This window comes from Seriola aureovittata, chromosome 4 (genome assembly GCF_021018895.1).
Source record: "Seriola aureovittata isolate HTS-2021-v1 ecotype China chromosome 4, ASM2101889v1, whole genome shotgun sequence".
Taxonomy (NCBI): Eukaryota; Metazoa; Chordata; class Actinopteri; order Carangiformes; family Carangidae; genus Seriola; species Seriola aureovittata.
In genome coordinates, this window is record NC_079367.1 from 20928930 (window position 1) to 20955520 (window position 26591).

Below are 26591 nucleotides of genomic sequence, written 5' to 3' on the forward strand. Positions count from 1 at the left end.
AATCATGACATAACTAAATCTTTGACAGGAAACATGACAGATTAATTGCAAAACTGTGGTTAATCCAGATGTCTGTGGGTAAACAAACACAACTTGCTGACTCCAGAGTTATTGATGTCAGACAACACAAGCCAACATTTCCAAGAAACTCCTGGCTTTGATATACTACCATTTCAACAAAACTGACAGCAACACTTGACTGCTTGTTCTAAAAATCAGTTATATGTTGTGACCAATAATATCTTTAAGAGACTCAAAAAAATAGAGAAGAAAGGAAACTTATTCAGCTGATTCGCTCACATTTCCCCCGCTAAGCAAAGGAGATCTTCTAGATCACATGAGTCATTTGCAAACATAAGAGGGGACTTTGTCCAATCTGAACGCAAGTGACTCAGTGAAGATTGTAAGGCAGGGGAGTCATGATGAATCCAGGTGAATCACACAGAACTGGAACACAGAGACCATGGAAGTAATTTTTATTAATCCAGTTAATAAATAAGCTTTTTCATGGACTTCTCTTAAAATGTTTGCAGAGATTCTGGATCAGGTGTTTCAACATCAGTCGTGCAATTACAAATGTTCTTTTTTAAAACCAAGTTGTTTTTTTTTTTAGGATTGAACTTTCGCTCCAGGTTTACAAAAAACAAAAAATATCAAAAAGTGTAGCACACTTGTCAGAGCATTTTGAGCTTTGGGCAAATAATTAGAAAAGTAGGCAAAGTGTTTTACAACATGACAGTGATAAAATCATACAAAGAGCAAAGCTTTGATTGGTGGATAATACTGGGCTTTGAAAACATGTTTAGATCCATTAAGAGTTTAATGAAAAGTGGGCTTGATTTAAGGAAAAAAAATCTTTACTATACATTAATTTGTATTACACAATAAGTAGCGAGTTAAATCACATTTTTATTGATGTATAACTTTCATATGCAGTAACATATAAATGTTAAAATACAAAAACTGTTTATCTTGGCATTGACTGGTCCTATGTTAGCTTTTGTAGTCACAGATTAGAAAGTTGTGAGTCTACTAACTGGCAAACCCAGTCAAAGTGGCGTCTGCCAAGATACACTCCCAGTATAATGCTGCTACAGGTTCTAACTGCTAAATCAAGAATCCCTAAACACGGTTTAGAAAATCCCAAAGCAACTTCAAGTAATTTATTCATGGATAAAAACATTCAGTCTTTAAAATCTGAGTGAGAATCTAAATGTTACAATTCAGGCCATACTTGTGCAGTAGAATAAAGGCTGTGCATCGGTAACTGACATTTGTGTGTGACGACTGAACTGAAGTGTCTCCACTCTGAGAAGATGTACCAAGATGGTCGCCGAACCAGCGAGTGTACTTTTATTGTTAATGATGTATAAACAACCCACTCTGAAACAACTCTGATGGAATATGGAGAAATGCTAACAAAAACAAATGATTTGATCCACAAATACTGCATAGTTTAATCAGTGCATTTGGATACGCATGTATTCTGTTGTCAAGGGAAATGAAAGGTGAGGTCAATGTATTTTTGGTGTTGTTATGCATCTATTTGGAAAGTGTAAACACTACATAAGAACCAGGTTTGGTTCCACCTTCCTGAGCACGTCTTCTGATTCATTCTTTTGAACAGAATAACTGACCTAGTCAAAAGAATAAATGACCTTGTCAAGAATTTCCCATTATATATTATCTATACATCTATAGTCTTTTAAAAAAAAAAAAATCATGGGATTTACTGTACATGATAAATGTCAATAGTGTGGCACACATTTCCTGTCCATCAAATTCAGTGCAGCCAGAGTGTAAGGATTCAGTAGACATGAAGCTTATACAATGCCTCTACTTGTGCTGCTTCATTCAAAGAACCATTGAGAGGAACTGACAACCTGCTCTACCAGGACAATTGACCTCCAGCACAGGAGAAGGGACAGAGAGAGCTCAGACACCTGGTGTATTCACAAATAAGACACTTTGACGGTCAGCGTAAGAGTGTTTAGTGTAGCTGGGAACCACTGATTTAAGCTAGTAACCGAATGGCACCATTCTCAGAGCCCAGAAGCAGAAGCCTCTTGGTGGGCAGGACCGCCAGGCTGGTCAGAGTGCCACGAAAGTTCTCGGAGCTCAGCTTTGTGCTGCTAACGGGGCTCAGGGAAATATCTGCCATGGAGTACACCCCGATCTTGTTAGCCACTGTTCCGGTTACAATCTCCGAACCGTAAAGGTCAAAGGCGTGGATGGGGTCAGACTGTGACTTGTACTGGCGTATGGGCTTGTTCTCCAGATCTTTCCACACAGTGAGTGTGTAGTCAGTGGAGGAGCTGATGACCAAGTTTCCCTCTGCAGCCTGAAGGGAAAACACAAGAAAGGAAGTCACTGACTGCTGATGTCATATCCCAGTAAATATGCCAGTATAAGCTTTGTCAGGATTTGTGATTAGATGCAAAACAATGCAATTAAAATGTCCTTATAAGTACCCTAAAACTAAAGAATATGTGAAAGGAAAAATCAGGCAAGATTACAGAGTCCTTTTTGATTATATCAATTTCTCACTTTTTATGTCTACAGGTATTGACTGACTGCTGCTCTAAAGCACTTGAGATTTAATTAAAAACATTAAAACCATCTGACTAGCACTGTTCCTGTAGCCACAAACTTAAAACTTTCACTTGGTAGTAAGCTCAAAGTGTTTGATGATCTTTATTTACAACAAAATTTTATTTTGAATAAAATAAGATAATGATCAGAATTTGTTTTTAATTTCCCAGTTTAATATGAAAACAGCCACTGGTTGACACATGTAAACCTGAGGGGATGTCTGAGTAATATGTGCCAATGAGAACCACTGTGGTCTTTATAATGAGTAACCTGTGTCCATATTTGCCTAAACTTGTGCTTTTAAAACTAGAGCTACAATCCTTGACCTAATTTGGGGTTAAATAAAGTTTGCTCATCCTTGCGTTTTGTTGACAACAGATTTGCTGGGTACAACTTTCACCATCTCTACACCACTACCTTTGGGGAATGTCAAAATAAAAGCCACTTGGCTGATTGTCTTTTTGAATACTTATCACATGACTGCTGAAAAGTAGAGCCACACCTTCTAGCTTGAGTACGTGATGTGGTCCAGATATACAGTGTAACAATTTTCTGGTGGATATTTGGGGATGGTACTGGTGTCATGCAATAGCTCAGGTTTTTACATGAATTGGATGGTCCTAAATGTGAACTAAGTTAACACTACACCTATTAAATTACAGGCTGAATGCACATAAAAAGCAATGGTCCTCTTCCTGACGATAGCAAACTCAATGCATTTAATAGAACACTTTTTTTCATTTTCATCAGGAGCAGGCAGCTCTCAAACCTTCATCGAAAATCAGCTCAAGCATCAGTATAAAATTATTCAACACCCCATGTATACAACACACCAAGAGGTCGTATGTTAGACATACACATGTATTGTTAAGTATTGTTAAGTCACTCAGATAAAGAGAGTCAACACAACTGACAAGTGATTAACCGGCTGATGTGCACTGCGTGGGTTGTGATTTCCACAGTTGTTTCCACTGTTTCTCAGAAAGTCTGATTGGGATTTCATACCCACTGGATTTTGCTGGTTGATGCACCAAAACATAGAATTGGCAGCTGAAAACACAATAGTCTCCTCCTGTTACCCTCCTGTCCATCAGAAACACAATAAACACTTTAAGTATTACTGTGAAATAAATAACAAATAAGGAAAAGTTTATCTGGCGGAATACAAAGTTTAACCACATCATAGAGAGTGACTGCCAATTTGTGACACACTGCATGGCCCACAGCCTCTGTAAACAACTTGACTGTTAAAAAGTCCCATACGTCAGCCCAGTGTTGAGAAATTCATTGAATATGGGTCCTTAATGAGGGTTCAAGTTAGTGTGGGCCCACACTGTAAACCTTTCATGCTGTGTGGACATACAAAGCATACAGAAAGCATTCAGTATTTATCCACTTGAAGGATTTTATATTCTATTGCATTACAACATTAAATTGTTGTAGGAGGTAATTTTTTTTTTTTTTTACTGATCGACAGAAAAAGCCTCTTTAATGTCAAATGCATGATACATTATGATGATGTAGTACGACAACACAAAGGAGCTGTTACATATACATGTACATTTAAAGACACCCCTAAGTAAATGTTGACTGCCAAACTGCACCATTTTCAAAGAGAAAAATTTTCATTCGGGTTTTTTACATCTTCTTTTCCCTTTTCTTTAAAGACAGTTGGGCATCCAGCAGCGATTTTAATACAGAGCCTGAGAACTATGTTTCTACTATTCTAAAAGCACTAAGTTATTAATGCATTCAACATATTTACTGATACTAAAACCAACTATCCTAATTCGGCATTGTTGTAATTTGTTATGTATATTTATTGTTATATTTATGCATTGTGCTCCCAAATTATAGAAATAATATATAAATTTGAATTGAACACCACTGACTAAGATGTTACCCAGAGGCAGCTCTATTCAGTAATTCAGACGTATGGTAAAGAAAACCACACACACAAATGCACACACACTCCAAGTATACCTTCATTTGGAGGATATCTCCCTCATGAGCCGGCCAGCCCTTCAGAACAAGCCCTGTACGTGCATCTAGCAGAACAATGAAGCCAGATGAGAAACCTGCGGCCACTGTGCGCCCTGAAGGGCTCACTGCCAGGTAGCGGATGAGCCCAGCACTGAGATTGTTGTATGCCAGACGAAATTCATGCTGGGGATATGAGGGAAGTTTTGTCACTGTCAAGTCTGAAATAACTCTATAGTGGAGAAGTGTAAAAAGCACTAGCATTTATGAAAACACTGCAACAGCTGATTAATTGCTGAATGTTTTATGGCAAAGGTCTTGACAGAGTGAGCTTGCTTAGCGAAATTGCTACCTGCAATCCTGGTTTGCGAGGATCAATGAAGCGGAGAACAGAATCTGCACTGCCAAACACAACACTGCAGTGTGGAGCTGGCATTGAAGTCACAGCTGTAATCGGATTCTTTCCATCCACGGCTTCATATGAGCGGATCTGCTTGCCTAAGGACAAAAGATAGACTGTAGTTGCATAGCAAAGTACTTGAACAACATTATCAGCTCCAGATGCACAGTAATAATCATGAGAAGACATGCGATGTGATTGATATTTCTACCTGTATACTGGTCCCACAGGTGCACAGTACCATCACAGCTGACTACCTCTTGTGAAGCCTCCAGTTGTCCAACATAGAAGACTGACTTTCGATGGTCGTTATAAGTCAGCCGAGGCTCCACCTCCTGTGTCCCATCGCCATGGTTATAAAGAGGCCAAAGCTTCACAGTCTTGTCTTTACTTCCAGAAAGGAAGTAATCCTCTCCTGCCAGTGGTGCCAAACACTTTGTGGTGCCAGAGTGACCTAGGAAGCTCTGCAGTCGGATCTGGTGGAAGTGAAAATGTGGATCCTGTTGGTTGAGACCAATCTCATACTGCCAGTAGGCCAGCCAGTTGCCCTGCAGGGAGCGGCCACTGCGAGGGAGCTCTTGCTTCAGGGCACTGTCCTCCAGGTTGGGGCCTGTCACCCAGGAGGAGGAGAATGAAACCAATGTGCCGACAGATGGAGTGGTGAAGGTGGAGGCAGTGGTGATGATGGGGGTGGTATGGCTGGAGCGTCCCCAGGAGTTGGCCAAGCCCAGATTGGGGCTACCACCATAATCGGTGTCTCGGGAGACTTGGATACGGTTTCCGACTAGGTGGCTCCCAAATGTGCCAGACTCAGGGAGGGAGTCTCCCAGTGGGGTGGAGCTACTTGAGGGTGCAGGGAAGGGGCTGCAACCCAATCGTCTGCCAAAACCAGAAGAGAGACCCATCGAGGGTGGAGGCAGCTCTGCCCTGGACGCTGCTGTGAGGTTTGTCTCTGGACTCCCCTGGCTCACACTCTGATGGTAGGACTGGACCAACTGCCACACCACTTCATGGTTGGGAATCAGCTTCCGAATTGCCACGTCACCTACAGAAATCAGAGTATAACACTGATTTATACCACTGAAGTGTAAAAGTATATACAGTTTACTGCCTTGTTTCTGCTGGATAGGGTTTTCTTATTTGACACAAACCAGGGTATTTCCTACCAATAAGACAGTAGAAGGGGATGTAAGAGGCGTGGGCCATCTCAGGGTTGAAGACAGCCTGCAGCTCTTCCAAGACCCCCAACTCATATGTCACGTTCAACTCTTCAGTTGTACAGACATCCACCACTGTGACTTCTCCCACAACTCTGCGAGGGGCACTGTCCAGCTACAGCATAACAGAGACAGTGTACCACATCTGTGTATTTTACAATTCCATTTTTACAGAGAAAGAGATGGAAGTGCATGGATAAACATTTAAATGATCTGCAACAACCATCCAGCCACACTCACAAATGCATGTACTTTCTCTCTCTCCATCTGTCATACAGTTCATATTCCAAGTTTCTGTCTTCTGTTTTTATTTTTATCCATATTTCCATCTGCCTTTGTGTCATTTGTTTTACATAAAGCTCTCTGTGAGAAAAGTGCTTGCTGAAAGTACTCTAGAAATAAACTTGAGATCAGTCAGTCCTTCTGTATTTTGTGTCTCTGTGTGTACATACCTGGGGCTGCAGAGAATGCAGCAGAGAGAAAACAGCAAAGAATCGACGCAGAGTGTCAGCCATATGCTGTTGCACCATCTCCTTCCCAATGCGCAGACAGATGAGAGCCATCAGGCTGAGTGTCTTGAGACAGACGGCAGTACGAGTCTGCACCCCGCTGGGGAACCTGAGTACAGCAGAGCGAGTACAACCAAGGATGAATGGCAGATCTATTGAAGCACATTTTATGATTATTTTTCAACACAAACATGAAAAAGATAAAGCGCTTCAAAATGTATGAACACTTCAAAGTGTTTGACAAATGCTGAGGGGAAAAAAAAGCAAAAAGCAAACAATCTGCAATATCTTACAACGATGCTTCTTTTTGACAATCTGTCTTTGAATTATAGAACCTTCAGGCACCATTGTGTGTGGTGCCTCAACATACATGTATATATGTATGTTTTTGTACATGGATATGTTTGTTATTTACCCCATACTCGGGGTGGTGAGCAGGTCCAGTAGTGGCAGAAGCACATCCTGATTGATCTTCATCAGCATGTCCATTAGAGTGGTATCAGAGAGAAAGACAACAATCTTCTGTGTAAGTGCAACAGCTCCAAGCAGACTTGCCTCCTTACGTGTGTTAAGACGCTGTGAAGAAGGTGGAGACACCTGGAAACCATGCACATTGGTAAAATTAAAAGTACATTTTGGCAGTATTTCAGAACAAAGAAATTACCTTAAAATGTTACAAACAGTTTCCCCATGAAAAAGCAAACTAGCTTAATAAGGCAAAAAGGGGTGTGGTGGTGATAGTTATCTACATTCATTCTCTAATTGGTATATTTTTTGTCCTCTTACAAGATATCCTATATAAGGCAGGTACTGGTAGGTGAGGACAGGCTCTCCATAAAGTTGAGCTATGTAGATGAGACAGTCCAACACGGGTCCTGCAGTCTGATCACCAACCACAGGTTTCTTCTCATACACGCTGCCCATTCCCACACTGTCCAGACTGCTCTCCTCAGATGCAGGGGCCACAAATTGGTGGTTCTCAGACCCTACAGGCAGAGAACATGAGAGGGAAAAGGGAGTGAAGAAAACACATGCAGTAAAGCATAACATTAATTAGAAAACAAAAAGCCCCAGAGGATGGTTTTGTCAATGTTGCAAAATATAAATGTATAAAGGGGAAAATGAAACTTTTATGTTTGTATATTTGCGTACCAATATAACAATTTGTGAGCAGTCGCAGCAAATTTCTGGCGACGTATCGAGACGTCACTGTTGGTCCGAGCTTCGCTGACAGCCATCGAACTGTTTTGCAGACTGTGTCTGTGTGTGGGAGACAAGTTTAAAACATTAGTCATTATCCCTTAATAAACAAAAGCATTACATAAACATTGACCAATCACTCACCTAGAAGAATCTTTTGCTCTTTCTCCTCAGAGTCTTCTGCTGGATCATGGTCATCCTCCTCCTCCTGCTCTCCCACAATGCCTTTCTCAGTCTCTTCCAGTGCCATTCCATTCACAAACTCACCCTCCAAAGTGGCAACTGTGGCTCCTGAAGCTTCTGTGCAACCAGAGAGAGTGAGCTCCAGGTTGGGTAGAGTAGCGTCATCTGTCCCCTCTTTACCCTCAGTCTCAGTCACCTCGTCTTCCTCCAGCTCTCCTCCATCTTCTCCCTCACTCGTGTGTTTCAGGTCCTGGCTGCTGTCAGCTGATTTGAGACTGGTTCGATCCCGCATTGAGTCTCCATCACCCAGTGAGAGTTCACTTGTGCTGCTTTTGTCGCTTAGCTTCCCCACACTTAGAGACTCCTGGTCTTGATCTTTGGCTGCAGAGTTCTGGCTCTGCTGTTTCCCAGCAGCCATACCTCCTCCACTGTTGACATAGAACCCATTCTGAAAGTCTTCTGTCTCTGCAAGAAAGACTTGGTCGTTGAGACTGATGCCAGAGGAGTAGTCAACCAGCCCTGTGTCTCCCACCACCCCAACTCCTACACTGGTTCCACTGGTACCAGGCATATTCCCATTAACAGACCCTGATGGTGGCCGCACCTCACCATACTGACAGTCCTCTTCCTCTTCCTCTCTTAGATTACATGTGCCAGCCCTCAGCCCTTTGCATGCTTCCCCACCAGAGCCAGAGAAGGAGCTTTCAAAGCCGGTGATGACCTGCAGCACATGGGGCAGTAGGCTGGAGAGAAAGGCCTGCAGGCCGAGCCTCACAATCAGCTGCAGAATGAAACAGTCAGTGTAGAGATAGAAACGTCCTCGCAGACAATGAGGGTTTTCATATACGTTGATCAGTGGCTTCAGTAAGTACTTGTTTGCATTTCTGGGACCCAGTACTTTTGAGATGGGCTCAAAAAGGTACCAAGCAGCATAGACAGCAGTGGACTCCTCAAGCATGAGGGTTAGAATGAAGGGCAAGAGAATCTCAAGACCCTCAGCTGTGATGTTGCCACGCAGCAGCGTCTCAAGCTGCTGCCACAGGTGAAAGACAACATCTCTTCCTTGAAGGCTGCATGTAGTCGCCATCTTAGTGTGGTAGGAAAAGATAAAATCATGAAGTGCTGCGAAATAGGAAGGGAAAGGAAAGGGAGTGATAACTGAGTTCAATAACTGGCAGGGATTTGGAGGAGGGAGCCCATCGCAGATGGGGTCATATTTGAAGAGGAGTGGACCTGGGCAATCTGGTACTTCTCTATGTGCTTTCCCAGAGTGTTTCTCGATTAGCAGCAGTGTCTCAAGGGCATGGTGCAAAGACAGTGGCACATCACGGAGGCTGGCAGAGCATAGCTTCATAACAGCTTGGAAACGCTGTCTGAGGGGGGTGCCTGGTTTCAGTCCTCTCAGTTTAAAGGAGAGGAATATCTCAGCAATGACAACACCAAGGGCCTGCATGTCTCTTTGGTAGAGCTGTGTAAGAGAGGACAGAGATTCAATTATCACACCATTTCTTGTGCAGTCACTAGATCCTGCAGGATGCCATACTTCAGCGTGTAGACTCTTCACCAGGAAATTGTTCAATTTCTCCAACTCTTCCAAAGGCTGCAATGGGCTGAAGCCTTCGGGGAGGATGATCTTGATTTCCTCTGCACTGCTGGCAGTTACACTTCCCTCACCATGTTTCTTGTTCATTGGCCCACCTCTTTGTAACATGGCACTGCGTAAACCAGGGCCTAAGCTGCTTGTAAAATCACCAGGGAATGTACTTGGGGACTGAGATACAATAAGTGCTGTGTGCTCTCCTCCTATTTTTCCTCCTGCTGTACTGACACTTTGCAGTGGCACAGAGCAGGATACTGAACTGGATGAGACAGCGGACGCTAATGAGTCCAGAGCCTCTGTTCCTTGTTCAAGTTCTTCATCTCTGTCTACCATGGTCCAGCCACTGGACTCACACCCTGTGGACTCTGGTACCATTCCATCCACAGTGTCAGCCATGGTGTCGATTTGAGGGATGTGTAGAGAAGGCACATTAAGAGCAGCAAGGCCAAGGAGAGGAGGTTCTGCTGGGGCATACTGGGAGGGAGACAAGCGGGGAGGGTGGGGTTGGTCAAACAGCTGAACTACACCAAAGGTAGTCAGATTGGTGTGGTTGTCCACGAGGTGCAGGCACACATTCTTGGCTTTGACAGCTTCTTTCCCAGACAGCTTATAGCCAAATGTGAGGTCTATCCAGTGATGCAAATGTTGGGACACCTCTCTGCTCTCCAGAAGGCACCGGTGGACCTCAATGAACTCCTCACAAGACTTGCACCAAGAAGGCACATCCAGGTCTGGCATGTCGGGGTGGATAGAGCGGAAAATGGAGGGATCTGTGTAAAACTCTGGAATGCACTCATCAGGGGTCCAGCTCTGCATGCGCTCCATACTTGCTGGGTATTCATTAGGCTCCCACTGGGATCTAACATGGCTGCACAACACTGGCTTGGGCGTCTGCCGGGCTTTGTAGACATAGTAGGTAATGTCTGAGAGCACATCAGATATGTGATGAGGTACATGGAGGTGGTCGGAATGTCCTGTGCCACCAGCACCTACAGAGCCACTGAGGTCTCCACCTACACCGCCCCCACCAACACCGTTACCTGCTGCAGCTGCCAAAGCCTCTTTGGTCATCTCATATGTAAAGTCCAGCTGTTTATCCCCCTTATTGAGCCTGAACTTTGACCTCCTGAGGTCCCGGAATTTTCCAAATGGCACAGTGAAATCCACCACCCATGGCAGCACTGGGTGATAATTAGGGTCTCCTCCTCGCCGTCCTGCTAACCTGTTCAGTTCCATCAAGTAGCGAAAGTTACTGACTCGTCCATGAACCCAGTCCAGAACCAACGTCTTGAGTTCATCAAAGCAGTCTTTGCAGAGCATTTTGTTCTTTTGGCTGACACATACACTGTCCCCTGGCAGGACTCTTTTTGGCACCTGTCTGCCAGTAACACCACTGTTTGCATCCTCCACCATCCCTAGTTCTTCATAATGGGCTAGGTTGAGCTTGAGACGGCTGCAGAGCTGCTCATCGACTGCTATGTCCTGCAGAGAGAGCTCGCCGCAAGACAGACCTGCTGCATGACATGCCTGTAGAGCTATTAGTAGCTGGTAGAGAATGAACAACACTTTGGCATGGCTGTTAGCGAGCTTGGCTGGGCTGAAGGAGACAATATCTTGGAGTGAATACTGAGTATATGGTAGAATCACGTACAGCATTTCTACCGTCTCCAGCAGACACTCTGCGGGCAGAACATTAGGACACAGATGGTCTGACTGGGACTTGGAAAAGCAAGATGAACTGGATGGCAAGTAGCTTTCTTTCTCCTTCTCTCTGGCTGGAGAGAGGGATGGTGACACTCTGTCAGATGAGATGAATGTGGAATTGAAGAGCTTCTGTAGCGCATGGCGCACTGCATCTACGGCTGCAATGTGCATCTGCTCACTGGCTCCTGCATATGGCTGCACAAGTTTGTAATGAACTTCACGCCACAGATTCCTGAAAAAGGAAGGAAAGACAAAAAGCTGACACATTACTATCTCAAACATGTTATACTCAATGACTGTATTTAGTTATTTAGTTTAGGTATTTTAAACTTGCTCATAAATCTCACATAAGCAAGCCTTAAATTCACTGTATGCAAGACATTCACCTGACATCTATCTTTAGAATTAAGCTGTCTAACAAGACAAACAGTGAAGTCTGACTACAGAAACCTATCAAAAGCTACAACCAAGCAAGAGCTAAGTGCTGAATGTTATTAAGAGTGCACGATTAAGGAACCTCATGCAACAGTGAATGAGAAGCCATGCAACTGAATAAATGAACACTAGAGTTGCATAGCAAGTTCTAGTTAATTTTAAGTGAAGCACCAGGTACTCCAATATTGGAGCTGTAACAGTTATTTTCATTATCAATTGATATTATTTTATCAATTGTTCTCTATAAATAGAAAATAGTGAAAAATAAATATGCCCCATACTAATTATTTCATATAACCAACTGTCCAAAATCCATAGTAAATAAATAAATTAAAACAAATACAAAATGGAAAAAAGAACAAAAAAACATCACTTTCCAAAGGGCAGAGAAAGTTTGGCATATTTGCTAGACAAATAACTTGAACAAGTACTCAATTATGAAAAATTGTTTCAGACTTATTTTCTAACGATCGTTCGACTTGTTGATAAATTGTTTGAGCGCTAACTGATATTAACACAGAGAAGCTTTTTATTAAAATCTTTGGAGAAGAGTAACTAATGTTCACAAATAGTAACTCAACAGTGAAGTGACAGATCATCTTTTAAGAGAGACTTTTACATTGTCTGAGCTTTAGCACAAGCATAAGGTGACAAGCACATTTTCCAGTAGAACATCAAAATATATACAGTACCTGACATTATGCTGCGAAACACACTGCATGGTTTTGACGTAAGAATCCTGTGACATGAATTCCATTTGTTGATCACATGGGTCTCTAGCCAATCTGTAGCTCAGTTTGCTTTTCCTCAGACCCTGAATGCATACTCGTGTCCAGCCAGGAGGCAACTTTGCCTGGGAACACTGAAGGTAAGTGCGAATTTCAGCCTCATTGATGCTGTCAAAGCGAGCACAGCGCATGACCCTCCTTTCCCTCAGGCCCATCACCCAGCGGGTAGGAACAAGGGCTATGAGCTCCCGGGGACGAGGTCCAAGGCCTTGCTGTCGTCGGTCAATCCCCAAGTCTTTCTCGACTGCATGCATCAGCCAATCCATGGTGAGTCTCCAATGCTTGTCCAGAGTTGCACACTGATCAGCTGTGTTCACCTTGCTGTCTCCCACCGGGAATGATTTTCAGACATCCATGGAGAAAGAAATCCCAGTCATCAAGGGCAGACCTAATCTCTTCCGCCTGTCCCACTGAGAATTTCTATGAAAAGTATAAATTAGATTAAAAAAAATTATAAATGAACAACTCCTTTTGTCATGCTTTAAAAATAATACTGCTGTGTAGTGCTGAAATGAGAGACTGTTTTCTGCAGAGGAGAAAAGCAGGCAGTGATGTGATGTTGCTGAATGCACATGACTACTTGTCCTACAGGTCCCTGAATTTTGAGCTCAACTCACATGACTAAACTATTTCTGCTCCATCAACAAATCTAGTCTACCCTGGTGTCAAGTTTCCAATGAAGTTTCATATTTTACTGTTAGTGATTTCACCTGTGCCTTTACTACCAGCAAACTATTGCTCAGTGCTTCTTATCAAGTGCACAACTCTCATAAACGCTCATGTAGCACAAGTAGTTAAAAGAAGAAGTTTTAAGAATGCATCTCGTATAGCATTAGCTAGGTTGCTAGCTGGCTGGCAGAGATAACATCCAAGAAATAACAAAGCCCAACTTAAAACCAAGATTGGATATTGTAAGTCTCAAATAAAGCATGTAAATTTCATTTAGCTAATGACACCATTCTCTACGTTATAAATATCGGAAAAAAAGCTTTAAGAAGCTCAAAGAGAATTGGGGAAGTAACGTCAACTTGACGCTAACAGTTAGCTTAAAGAAGGGGCTAACGTTACGAAACCTAACTGAAGCAAACAGAAAGCCAGCACACAGTCACTAGAATCATTGACACAAAATAAACAGGCGCAGTTATGCATGTTAAATGTAACTCCGCTGTAATTACAGAACAACAGCGCTTACTGTTTAATGCTTAGCTCACCTCTTACCACTTTTAGCAGTTGGCAGCTAGCTGGCGTCAAGCTAACGGTGCACCGCCGGTTTCACGCATCATGAGTTCGTACCACATTAACTTCACAGAACGAGGACATGCTGCTGGGCGGCATGTACTTGCTACGTTTTCTGGTGTTTATAGATGCGTGTCAGCAGACAGAGGACAGTCGGTCACAACGGCGGTGTTTTGCTCTGTGCTAGTCGGAGCCATGTTTCAGAGGCAACATCTCACGTGACACAACACCAGCCTCATCTCATGTGACTGCTGGTGCAAAACAGGAACACTTCCATATCGTCAGTGACCTGCAAGAACATTTGATCAACACCAGACAGTAGTGAAATCAAAATTCAAATAAATACTATATTTATTGATTAATCTATGTATATATATATATATATATATATATATATATATATACACATATATATAGGAGGAATATATATATTTGTATATATATATATATATATATATACTTAATAGAGCATAAGTAGACAAGACAATAAAATAGTCAATAAACTGAGTTTTTTGTAGAACGCAGAATGCATACTGGGCACATTGTTTAAACCTTTTTTTATGCCTTTTCTCTTTACGTTGAACATTCTGTTTTTGTTGTCATCTCTGCAACATGTAACTTTACATTTCACTGTAAATCCTGTTGTGTGCATGTGACAAATAAAAAGCTTGAATCCTTAATTTAAAGTGACACCAGCAAACCACTATAGTACTGTGCAAAAGGTTTAGCCACTTTAGATGTTTAGATTCCTATTCAGTTGTGAATGATAATGTTGCCACAATTCCACATTTTGCTGGTAGATTTCTGGCCAGGAAATTATGTTCTTCATCTCATTTCAGGGACCACCACATCACAGACTACAGCCCAAACTGACAGTTCCTCCAGTTCAGTGTCTACTGCTGGGATGTAGGGAGAGTTATCCCCACAAGGTGGCATTATGTCTGTAATTTCACAGACAAATCCATCAGCAGACAGTATACAGTCTGTGTATTTTCAGTCATTTGATTTTTTATTTTATTTGTTTTAGTGGCTCCAACTTTGTCTCAATCTGGGATAATATTCCAAAAAGATAACAGCATCAGGTCATCTGTCTACCACAGCTGTATTTTGATACAACATGGTGCTGTCATGTGCATAACTGATGGCTGGTAGCCAAATGGGATCAGAGTTTGACTAGTGCAACACTATAATGAGGATTTCTACCACATTACGTTTATTTTGCATGTCTGATTCCCCTTTGACATCCCCCTTACACTGCATTATTATTTTTTTCATGAACTCAAGCTATGGCTATTTGTGATTTGTAGTTGGACCCCTTTATTAAACATAAATGTCAAAACGGAATCAAAGAAAAGTAAAATTAATTTGTTTCTAGTAGAGTACATTGTCATACAGAGGATATTAAAAATACATAATTTCTTATTTATACATAAAATGTTATGTTGCTACAGTATTTAATTCAATATTTATATTTAAATAAATTCTCTGAGATGGTTATGAATGAGTATAACTTGTGAGGATATGCTTCATGTTGGATTCTACACTGCAGAATGCAGTTGTAAACTTTATATGGATGCAATTTGATAAACCACTGAAGATTATCAAGACATGCCTCTCAAAGTGCAATGATCTACTTTTGTTTTTATTGCAGTATGAGGGGAACATACAATTCTGAATGCTGTGCACAAAGGACACTTTAAATGTCATTTAAATACGCATGATTTTATGTATGGATGTTGTGCAAGCATATTTTGGCTGCCATTCATTTTTTGGATGGAAGTCAATTGTAGTGGACAAAACAAATTTTTAAAAAAGCACAACTGATCAAGCGATGTGGCAGAGTGGAAGCAGTTTTTGTCACAACTCAGCTCACCAAATTGACTGTTAAAATTGTAACAAATTTTGCTGATCTCAAGATTGGTAAAAAATGAGTGAATGTTGAAATCCCACACTGGGTTGTAGACTCAGAATTACAGGGAGACAAATTAAAAGCTTCTCTCATCTCAGCATACCACCAATGCAGCATAATTACTGTCAGCACTTTTACATAGAAGCTACAGCCAAAGAACATGACATTCCTTGGCTCAGCATATCATGTTCTTCTCTCAGTAGTTTTATAGAACTGCCAGGCAGAATGTGTTTTATGTCCCAAAGCACACTGTTGGTTTTGGTTGAAAGCGTTCCCTGCAAATATCTTGAACTTACAGTACATAAAAAGGGGGTGGACACAATGAAGCATACTGCGCATTATATTTCAATGCATGACAGATGCCTTGCAACAAATACAATTTGGGCTGCTGCAGTTATCATCTTACAAATTCAACAGAAAAAGGGTTGCATATTTCTCTGTAGGCTGAGGAATAACCTGAGGTGACCTTTGACCTCCTTTCATAACAAGAAAAGCAAATTCATAGAATTAAAGCAAAAGCTACAGATGTTATTCATACAAAAAGGAACACATTTTGTCAATGGTAAAAACATAATTCTCATAAGCACATTGCCTTAATCCAAGGAGATAAAAGTTGTTCCCTCTGCCATCTTTACCTGTGCCTGCAAGGTGATGTTTTGTGGTGGAAAGTTGGGACATGTTATCTCTCACAACACAGCAACCCTTTTCTCCTCTCCTTAAGCAAGTTAAATCCAGTAGTCACCATTTTTGATACAAACACACTCAGATGACCCTAAAAAAAATGCTAGCTAACAAATTGTTGTGTTTATAGGCAGATTCTCTATTTGGCTTGTAATAAAAACAAACAAAGGTTTTAGATCTTTTTTAAAAGCAGTAAAGCTAAGATGGCAGAAATAGTTGGTTTTTTTTATACTAGTAACACCTCCAAGATTACAGCACAAAGAAAACAACTACAACCACATTTCATGTTGGTTTTCCTCCTATACTTTATTTCCGTTGTGTATCGAAAATCATCTCACCCACTGACAGTAATTTGAACAAAAGAACAAAATGTAACGTGTGCCATGAAATAAGAGGTTAAATCAAGAAAACTAGGTACAAAATTTAACCAAACACACACCACAGAGTTACATTTAAAACCAGGACAGTCGTGTGTCTTACACAATGCAGTCAAGGAAAATCCACATTACTGTTATGTCGAACTATCAAGCCTGCTGGTAAAGAAATTTATTTATATAGAATTTAGTGGACGACATTTGAGGAAGACACGCTTCACTCTTGCATGAGGGGAACATATCTTTATTGGTACCAAATACACTGCTCCCAAATACACACAATTGTCAGTTCAAGTCATTCGGCTGGGCATTCATATAGCCTGTCGGTTTCTTATAGAATCTTTTAACTATCATGCAAATAAATCAATGCACACACTGATTGATACACATTAATAAAGTCAGTTGAAGTTGCTGAAATGCTCATATTTTTGAGGAAGTGGGGGGGGGGTTTGCCTCCATGCCCGAAATAGTTGGGCAATTTCCCAGTTATCACTGTATTGTGAACCTATTACAGTGCAATGTGAAAATCCCTTTTGGAGTTTAATGACCTGTTCTTAAATCTGATTGAAACTGACAAACTCACAATGATAGTTTGTGTGTTCTGGGAGTTATAGACATTTGAAAGGCTGGTGAGGCAGAGAGGTGTTTTTTGGTGAAGGGTAAATGGGCTGAAGTATTCAGGTCAGCAGAAACACACAGAGGAAAGAGGTGAAAATCCACTGAAATAACTGTGACATGTAATTTATTTAATTAGGGTGCATAATACCAGCGGTTTGATTGCAGAAGTTATACACAATTGTTGGAACAGCAGCTTCTTGCTTGCAACATATTTTTAAGGTTGTTGCTCTCACTCAGGCAACAACATGCTTCCACAGACGGAGACATTGTTAGATTATTTCCCAATATGCACTGCATTTCAATAAAACCCCAGAAACTCAGCTGTTATAGTGTCATTAAAGTTACATGATGGAGAGTTGTTATATATGTACAGCAGAACTTTTTTGTCAAACATATTCAGATTTGAAGGAAATATATTATTTGCATGCTGCAATGTGTAGCCACAGCATTTAGACCATCAAGGGAGATCAAATTCATGGGAAATTTAAAAGAATTCATTTAAAAAACAATGACGATAATATAATAGTGATGGCAGGTTAAAGGTTTCTTTCGTGAGTGACATCACACTATGAAGATCTGGACATATCACTACACTATTTTTAAAAACCATGCAGGCTAAGGCATTAATAGACCATTATTCATCATTTTTTTAAGAAATAAAGCGAATGACTGCATCTCTGTAGTGTGTCATAGGAATGACCTTAATGTGGAACTCTACTCCTTGTGGAAAAAAACCAGTGTCAGAGCAAGTTTTCACTAAGCGTCACAAGACAAAGTGATCTGTATATCTTGTTCTTTGCAGATGAAAAGTTACTTTACACATTGTTGTATCACAGACCCAAAACTCATGTATCATTAAAAGGAGGATACCAAAACGAGTAAACCCACCGAGGTTACTGGTGACAGAATTCCCCTCACTGCAGCCTACTAAAGAAGTTAATGAAGTAATGGCTTGGACTGATAAGCACCTGTCAATTTGACCGTGCGACTGCAGGATCCTCAGGCTCCCTAACATTTAATGAAGTTTGCTCAGTAGCAGTGTAGCCAGTGTTTTTATTTATTTATTTATTTGTTGATTCTCTGAATAATCAATCCGTAACTTCTTTTGTTTTGGTGTAAGTGCCCCAGCACATCTCTCTCTCTCTCTCTCTATCGCTCTCTCTCTCTCTCTTTCTCTCTCTCTCCCGCTCTCTGTCTCTCTCTCTCCTTATTGTGATTCGCCTCTCCTTTATCTGCTGTGGGACTCCCCCTCCTCCTCTCCGCTGCGCCTCAAAAGCGCGATCCATGGTGCAAAAGCCTCCTTTTCTCCGTTTTCCTGCAGGATGGCATTCTTCAAATATCTTCGCTCTGTTAAGAATGGGCTTATCCTCTTCACAACTCCATTTCTTCTTCTTCCACTGCCTTTAGTGATCGGGACATCGGTATGTAGCTGATTTGGTTGAAACAATATTGATTTAAATGAAAGTTCGTCAGAAAAAAAAAGAAATTCGGCAATACCAATGATTTTGGCATAAAATAATTCAAGTGTTGGATCTAGAGGCTAATTATTTGGTAACATATACTCAACACAAAAATTTCTTTTATTATTATTTTTTAATGTTACTTTAAATGGAGAAAAATGTAACACTTTGATTGCATTTTTTCAGTTTTAACACACTGAGGAACTGAACTCATGCGCAAATTCAGCGCAGTATACTTTATTTTTTTGTCTATAAATGGCTTTTAAATGAATGAGTCTGCGCTGGGTTCGCTTGTGCACCTGTTGATGCGGCTCACAAGTGCGCAACAGCGCACTCGGAGCAAAATGCATGAGAACTGTCCTGTGTTGCCTGAGGCTACTGCACTCTGAAGTCCTGTTGTTTTAATTCCTTGTTGTTAACATGAAGGGTCATGTCCAGCGTGGGAACACAGAGGAGTCAAAGGGCTCTGTCCACGTTGCTACCACTACATGTGACATACAGACATGCACACAGGCTGTAAGCATGTTATGATAGGCACAGACAAGGACAGAGAGGAGAGGCATGCCTGAGTCCACTGTGAACAGAGGTGCTCTTTGGAGGGATGAAGACTGGCGGACAAACTTTAGGATTCTTTGCTTCTTTGCAAAAATGGAAGAATTTTTGATAAGAGTCAGTTTACGAGCAATCAAGGCATTCTCTATCAACTGGTAAAACGTTTTGAAAAGTCTTAATTACACAGCCTGCAAGGCAATAAAACATGACAAATGATTTGGTTATGTCATAAAATTACATAAGGGCTGTTCCATAGTATTGTCTAGGCAAATGTACAAGCAGGTGACCTGAAACAATAATAACAAAAAGTGCACTTATCTTTACCCTTTGAACGATCATAACATCCCACTAAAAATTATGTAATACTTATTGATCTCAGAAGCTGTTTTTAAACCTCATATGGCATCTTTTCAAAATGGGATCTTAACTCAATCATTTGAATAAAAATTTTTTTGATTGTGTGTGTGCATTTGTTGATATGTTTTTTTTTTAATGCTTTTTATGCAGGAGGCAGAATGTGCCTATGTGATAATCCTGATGGCAGTGTACTGGTGCACAGAGGTGCTACCACTGGCCATAACAGCCCTCCTCCCAGCCCTCCTTTTCCCCTTGTTTGGCATCTTGGAATCCAAGGATGTGAGTAAAATAGTAAAATAATGTGAATAAAATAAAACAGAACTCGGTCAGCAACGATGAATGTCTGTTCACATATGTCGCCCTGCTGTTTCAGGTGTGTATGCAGTACCTGAAGGACACAAACTTGCTGTTTGTGGGGGGGCTGATGGTTGCGGTTGCTGTGGAGCACTGGAATCTGCACAAGCGCATCGCCTTGAGGGTGCTGCTCTTTGTCGGTGTGCGCCCAGCGCTGTGAGTGGCTCAGTTACATGCCTTCACGGCAAATTCTCTTGTTTGGCTTGCCATATTTAAGACCGACATTTTCAAAGCAAATCAGCTCAGAAATCAGAAACACCTGATATAGATAAGGAAACTGTTTAAGATTTTCAATGCCATCATAAATGTCCGTCTTTGTCTTTGTTTGTTGTTGGTTGTTGTGAAACACTTACTGCCCCCTCTTTCACTCCAAGGCCACCAACATGTTTTCTTTTTTAATTCTGGCAGTTTGATGTTGGGTTTCATGGGTGTGACAGCCTTCTTGTCCATGTGGATCAGTAACACGGCTACCACAGCCATGATGGTGCCTATTGTCCAAGCAGTGCTGGAACAGCTCAACAACAGTGAGGCAGAAATGCCTCAGATCCTCAGCTCAGAGGAGCAGGTCCAGACATCAGAGAGTGACAGCAAACAGCCTCCACAGACAGAGAAACACAGTGAAGCCCAAGGTGACGCACACCCAGCTCCAAAGTTCTGTCTGTTTGGCCAAGAAAAAACTTTTTATAACATGCACAGCATCATTGACTTTTTCCACTCATAAAACTTTGCTGCTCCTTGTTCTTTGTTTAAAGGCCCAGTGGTGGTGACTTTCTTAGATGCCACAGTGGAGGCTGCCAGGCATAAGGAGGCAGCGGAAAGGCGGAGAATGTGTAAAGGGATGACCCTATGTGTTTGCTACGCTGCCAGCATCGGAGGCACCGCCACACTTACAGGAACTGGTCCCAATCTGGTGCTCAAGGGCCAGATGAACCAGTGAGTGTTTTCTTGCCATTTCTAAATAGTACTCCAATATTTACAATCTTATTAACTAAAATATTTTATTCCCTTTTGTTGTTTTCCGTAGACTCTTTCCTGAGAATGGAGATGTGATTAACTTTGCCTCCTGGTTTGGCTTTGCCTTCCCTAACATGATCCTCATGCTCACGCTAGCCTGGCTTTGGCTGCAGTTTGTCTTCATGGGATTCAAGTGAGTTTGGTGATGGTTAAAGCCTAATTATACTGACAGAGGCTTGAATCAACATCAAGAAAATTGTACCGCATAAAGAGTGTGACTGAGTGTAGAGATGATACAACATTTTTTTCCCCCCGTGTGATCTCTCAAGCTTTAAGAAGACGTGGGGCTGTGGAGCTGTGAAGACAGAGAAGGAGATTGCTGCCTATAATGTGATACGTGAGCAGCATCGTATGCTGGGGTCCATGTCCTTTGGAGAGATCAATGTCCTTGGTCTCTTCATTCTGCTGGTGGTGATGTGGTTCACAAGGGATCCAGGATTTGTTGATGGCTGGGCGACTCATGTCTTCAACTCCAAAGCAGAGTTTGTATACAAGATTTTTCCATTTCTGAGTCTACACTTAACTGTCACTCACATACTGATCCAGAGGATAAAACCTTCATATAATTGGGTTTGTTCACTCTCTCATCCCTCCACCTCTCAGGTATGTGACAGATGCCACCGTGGCAATCTTCATTGCTGTCCTTCTCTTTGTTCTGCCTTCCAAACCCCCACATTTCTGTTCATGGAGGACTCAAAGTTTCGACACAGGTGAGCCATCTTTCTCGAAGTATATAGCTTATGTGTCATATTTCTATCCAAGTTTTTAGAGATGGGGACTGTGCACCGATTCCACACTGACATTGAATTTATTGGATCTGTAGTATCCCATCAAACTGTTGGCCCAACTCCACCTCTGCTCACCTGGAAAGTTGCCCAGAAGAAGTTACCATGGGGCATCGTGCTTCTTCTTGGAGGAGGTTTTGCTCTGGCCAAGGGCAGTGAAGTAAGTGGCAATGACAGACATATGTGTGGTGGAGGTGGTGATGGTCGCTTGCCAAGGGCTTCAGCCATCGTTTCGTTTACAAAACAAGAACTTAGAATATGACCCCCTGAGCAGCGCTACTTCTTCATTCTCTCATGCTGAACTGTGAATGAACTGTGAGACTGGACACTACAGTGACTCACTATCGCAAAGTAGCATTATGAGACAGGACGGGCTGGGGCTAGCTGGTTAGCATGCTAACCTCAGTGGTGATAGGAATAGTGGCAAAACAAGAGTTAACATTGGCTCATGGCGAGTAAAGGTATGGAGTTTGCATTTCTTTTGGATTGGTGAGTAAACAGCTGTTAATGCTATGAAATAATGGCAAAAACTTGGATATAGCACCTCTAAAATTTTAATGAAATCAAACCCTCTTTGTTATACTATTTTTTACCAACATTTTTCCGAAATGGTCATTTGATGTATTACCATTTTGTAATTACCATATTGTAGTTTTTATTTTTAGTCGTCATCCATTCCCTCACTGGATTCAAAATTGCCAACTTATAAAATTGTGCATCTTCCATATGCAAATTGCAACATGAAGATTTCCTACCATTGCTAGTTCAAACGTGCCTCTGAATGTGTTGCTTTTGTTTTATATTAATGTTGTATTTTTGTGACCACTATTTGAGAGGACACTGTATCTTATGCACAAACCTGAAGTGAGTGTACTCAAAGTATATGACCAAATGTTATCTCAGCTCTATAGATAAAGATTGTGTATGTTCAGAAAAGAGTTTAACATACTTTATGTATATGTTATGTATGTCCCTTTAGGAATCAGGACTCTCAAAGTGGATGGGTGATCAAATGACTCCCCTTCAAAATATCCCTCCCTGGGCTATTGCTATCGTTTTGTGCCTACTGATTGCTACCTTCACTGAATGCACTAGTAATGTAGCCACTGCCACCCTCTTCCTACCTGTCTTGGCCTCAATGGTAAGTTCTCAGAGATAGAGAGTGAAATGTAATCGATGGAAGAAAAGCTTGAGATAAGTCTGAGATACTGCCTCTGCAGTATCTCAGTCTGCAGGAGACAGACAATCACGTTTATTAGCCGTGGTTCAGTGAGGTAAAGAGCTTCCTAGTGTAACTTCTTTTGTAACCAATTTCCCCAATTGGAGACCAGCTCTGAAACCACTCCCAGTGGGAACCGGCCTATTTTCCCTTGTTTGGTCACCCATCTAGTTGGTCATTCAGGCTGAATATGTTTGGTCCCCTGCTCCGGGCCCCTCCTCCCATTAATAACTTGCCAAACACACCAATTCAACCCAGTGCCTTGTGATGCTGCCCACCCTGCTGCTGCTGAAGAATGGCATTACTGTGTATGCTAGTCGAGCACTCAAGAGAACACCAAAGCTGGGTTGTGAAAGACAGTGCCAAGCAGGGGTATTCACATAGATATTCATTGAGGGCAAAGCCAAGTGGATGCACAAGGGTTCCAACCCTCATGTGAAAATAGCAATAGAAAGAAAACTGGGAAATAAAAGAGCATCTGATCAGTTACTTGCAGCTGAAAGTATGGAGATGACACTTTGTGGTGATCATGGCTTGTGGCATGTCACTTGTGTCATCCTGTCAAATGAATCTTTATCATTTGATTTAAAGAAAAAACATCTGATGATACAGAACACTGTCATTGTGGGGACCAGATGACAGTTTAAGGAAGACTAACTATAAAGTTGAAGTCTTTTCACCCTTTTTTTATTTTTAGAACCAGAAATTACTGTGCACGTGTAAACTACTGTGCTGCGGGATATGTAATTCAGAAGCAAATTCCACAGAGTGATGTTTTCTGCATCTCAGTAGTCTGCCATTATCGCTACATATGTAGTGCTTTTCTGTTTTAGATATCATGACTCAGCCCCAAGCTTGCACGAATTACATCTTAATTACACCCACCTAATGAGAGTTTTCACTCCGCATTGAATTGCACACATTTCACTCTGAGTCATGAGTCAGTGATTACGGTGGCAGAAAAATAGCCAGTTGTAGGAGTGGAGGATTTTGTGATCAAGGTTGGCTGTCATCCCTGTCTCAGACTGTTGAAGCTCTCTGTGTTATTATTGCAGTCTCAGTCCATTGGGATCAATCCATTGTACGTCATGGTGCCTTGTACTCTGAGTGCCTCATTCGCCTTCATGCTGCCTGTTGCTACGCCTCCAAATGCCATCGTCTTTTCTTATGGGTACCTCAAGGTCGCTGACATGGTGAGTGCGGCAGTGGTTTGTTATGTTTATTCAGTGAATTACATGTTGAAGATGTTGTTCCTTTATGGCCCCAGTTCCACTGTCAAATATCCGACATATACAGTGCTATTTCCTGGCAATGAGCAATAACTTCACATAACTTATTTTTTTCTCCATGTTTCTAGTCTTTATGCTAAGCTAAGCTAATTGCCTGCTGGCTGTACCATTATATTTACTGGATAGATATGAGACTTATAAAAACAATGTGGAGTGCATCCAAAAAACTTTTACAGCCACTGGAGCAAAAACTAAACTGAAAGTAATTTAACTGAGCAACGTTTCGATCTAAGAGAGATCTTCATCAGGTATTGATAATGACTTCAGGGGTATCAATCTTTTCATCTAACTCATGAAAATGAATAAGAATATTTCTCAAAATCTTGAAATACTCTTCTTCTCCACCAGGCCAGAACAGGAATAGTCATGAACATCATCGGCATCCTATGTATTACACTGGCCATTAACAGCTGGGGCAAGGCCATGTTTAACCTGGACTCCTTCCCTGTCTGGGCCAATGTCACTGGGGTGTGAGCCTGGTTCTGCCACAGGAGATGATCCATGCACACCCTGCCCTCCCTATCCACATGTGCCACACAAAGATCTCTGGTCAGAGCAGCAGCACAGGACCACACGGTGGACTGCATGTGTCCGATTGCTGTTAGGACACAAGCTCCACAAGGCTTGTTTTCCCCTGAGTATTGCCTGTGAAAGAAAGCGGTGAAGAATATGATTGGGAAGGAAGAAGAGTGGTCTAAGAATGAAATTAAAATCTTTTTTTTTCAACTTACATTTCATCCTAATGAAGCTATAGACCCTTTATGCTCATAAAGCAGTATGACAGAATTCATATGCGTAGCCTATACGTATTTATACCCTTAAATAGACACACCGTTATCCTACTGAGCAGTCAGTTCTAGAGACACCATTCAATTCAACTCTTTTTTTAAATCAAGGGAATATAACCAAAAGGAAGAGCTCATGAGATCAAAGATGTTTTACATAGTCACATCTTAATAGCAATAAGCCATACTGTATAACATAAGAACATACTTTCTCACATTTACCCAAGTCCAGCACTTAAGTATGTATATACTTAAGTATAAGATTAACATTTTATGCCACTTCTGCTTTTACTTAACTACATTTAAGAAGAAACATTTTTTAATTATCTGACAGCTGTAGTTACTAGTTACTTTTCATATGAAGATTTTATATTGAAAACACATGTTTTTGTAAAATGTGGTTAATTGTTACAGATTGTTACGTTGTTAAACGACCCAACTGCATACAGAGTTGTTATAATTAGCTCCACCTCAACCACATACAACATTAAAACTCTGTGTATATGTTAATACATTACTAAAAATCCAGTAAAATGACACATTATAATATGAAAAAGGCAGTCCTACTGCCTACCTGTATGCTTTACTTTTGATACATTTTTGTGTCAGTATTTCTTGACTTTCACTTAAGTAAAACATTGAATGCAAGACTTTTTCTTGCAAAGGAGAAATTTTACCATTATAGTTTTACTGCTTTTACTTAAGTAAAGTACTTCTTTCACCACCAACTCTATTAGCACTGAGTTTTACATACACATCTCCCAAAACCAATAGATAATTGGCTAATATGTACATTACAGCAGAAATCTGACTACAAGTAAACACTTACGTTTGTCTATTTGCATTGAAATCAACCTCTGCATTGACCTTTATATATCTGTATATATATATATATATAGTATATGAGGGGATGTGATACTTCCAGCATCAGCTGAACTTTGAAACCTATCATCACTGCAGAAGTAAGAAATCCATATCTGCCTTGTACAAACATACTGACTTATTGTACTGTAAACACATTTTCAGTATTTCAGTCAATACAGTATGTGCTGACACTGTGAAATGTCTCACTGCAATAATGAATTCTGTCTGAATTGAAATAAAGTGGTATTTAATAATCACTGTATATATTTTTTTCTTAAAATTCAAGACTTTTGCACATGTGAAATGATGAATGAAGAATCTTCTCTGCCTAGATGACCAGTGGACTGAGGAAATCAATATTTCACTGACTTGTGGCAAACTATAAAAATAAAAGAGTTTTGATATAATGAGTTTTAATGTTTCTTTCTTAACATAACAAAACATTCCCTTTACCTATAGTGATTTAATAATACTGGAAGAACACAA

The 26591-nt window shown here is 41.1% G+C and overlaps 2 protein-coding genes across 3 annotated transcripts; one reads left to right on the forward strand and one right to left on the reverse strand.

Moving 5' to 3' along the window:
• Positions 1-459: 459 nt before the first annotated feature.
• Positions 460-14046, reverse strand: wdr81 (WD repeat domain 81). Of its 2 annotated transcripts, none has more exons than XM_056374460.1 (12): positions 13827-14046; positions 12513-13028; positions 8043-11617; positions 7851-7958; positions 7485-7684; positions 7114-7295; positions 6642-6807; positions 6139-6304; positions 5184-6017; positions 4925-5070; positions 4576-4758; positions 460-2341 (listed from the first exon to the last, which is right to left on the reverse strand). In XM_056374460.1, the coding sequence occupies exons 2-12, from the start codon at positions 12872-12874 to the stop codon at positions 2015-2017; spliced, it is 6249 nt and encodes a 2082-aa protein (XP_056230435.1). In that variant the 5' UTR covers positions 12875-13028; positions 13827-14046; the 3' UTR covers positions 460-2014. The 2 variants fall into 2 exon arrangements, with proteins under 2 accessions (XP_056230435.1, XP_056230434.1); XM_056374459.1 differs by having other exon boundaries at positions 13820-14046.
• A 4591-nt stretch (positions 14047-18637) lies between these two features.
• On the forward strand, positions 18638-26512 carry slc13a5b (solute carrier family 13 member 5b). The gene is made up of 12 exons (XM_056373205.1): positions 18638-18847; positions 19946-20074; positions 20169-20305; positions 20558-20778; positions 20902-21082; positions 21174-21296; positions 21433-21645; positions 21767-21873; positions 21987-22108; positions 22928-23089; positions 24223-24360; positions 24805-26512. Exons 1-12 carry the CDS (start codon positions 18749-18751, stop codon positions 24928-24930), a joined length of 1758 nt encoding a protein of 585 aa, XP_056229180.1. The 5' UTR covers positions 18638-18748; the 3' UTR covers positions 24931-26512.
• Positions 26513-26591: the final 79 nt, after the last annotated feature.

Coding starts and splice junctions, on each gene's coding strand:
- slc13a5b (XM_056373205.1), top strand. CDS start 18,749: ATGGCATTCTTCAAATATCTTCGCTCTGTTAAGAATGGGCTTATCCTC. Junction 20,306..20,557: donor GTCGGTGTGCGCCCAGCGCT/GTGAGTGGCTCA, acceptor TAATTCTGGCAG/TTTGATGTTGGGTTTCATGG. Junction 20,779..20,901: donor GAAACACAGTGAAGCCCAAG/GTGACGCACACC, acceptor CTTTGTTTAAAG/GCCCAGTGGTGGTGACTTTC.
- wdr81 (XM_056374460.1), bottom strand. CDS start 12,874: ATGGATTGGCTGATGCATGCAGTCGAGAAAGACTTGGGGATTGACCGA. Junction 5,071..5,183: donor CCTGTGGGACCAGTATACAG/GTAGAAATATCA, acceptor TTTTGTCCTTAG/GCAAGCAGATCCGCTCATAT. Junction 2,342..4,575: donor GAGATATCCTCCAAATGAAG/GTATACTTGGAG, acceptor TTTTCCCTTCAG/GCTGCAGAGGGAAACTTGGT.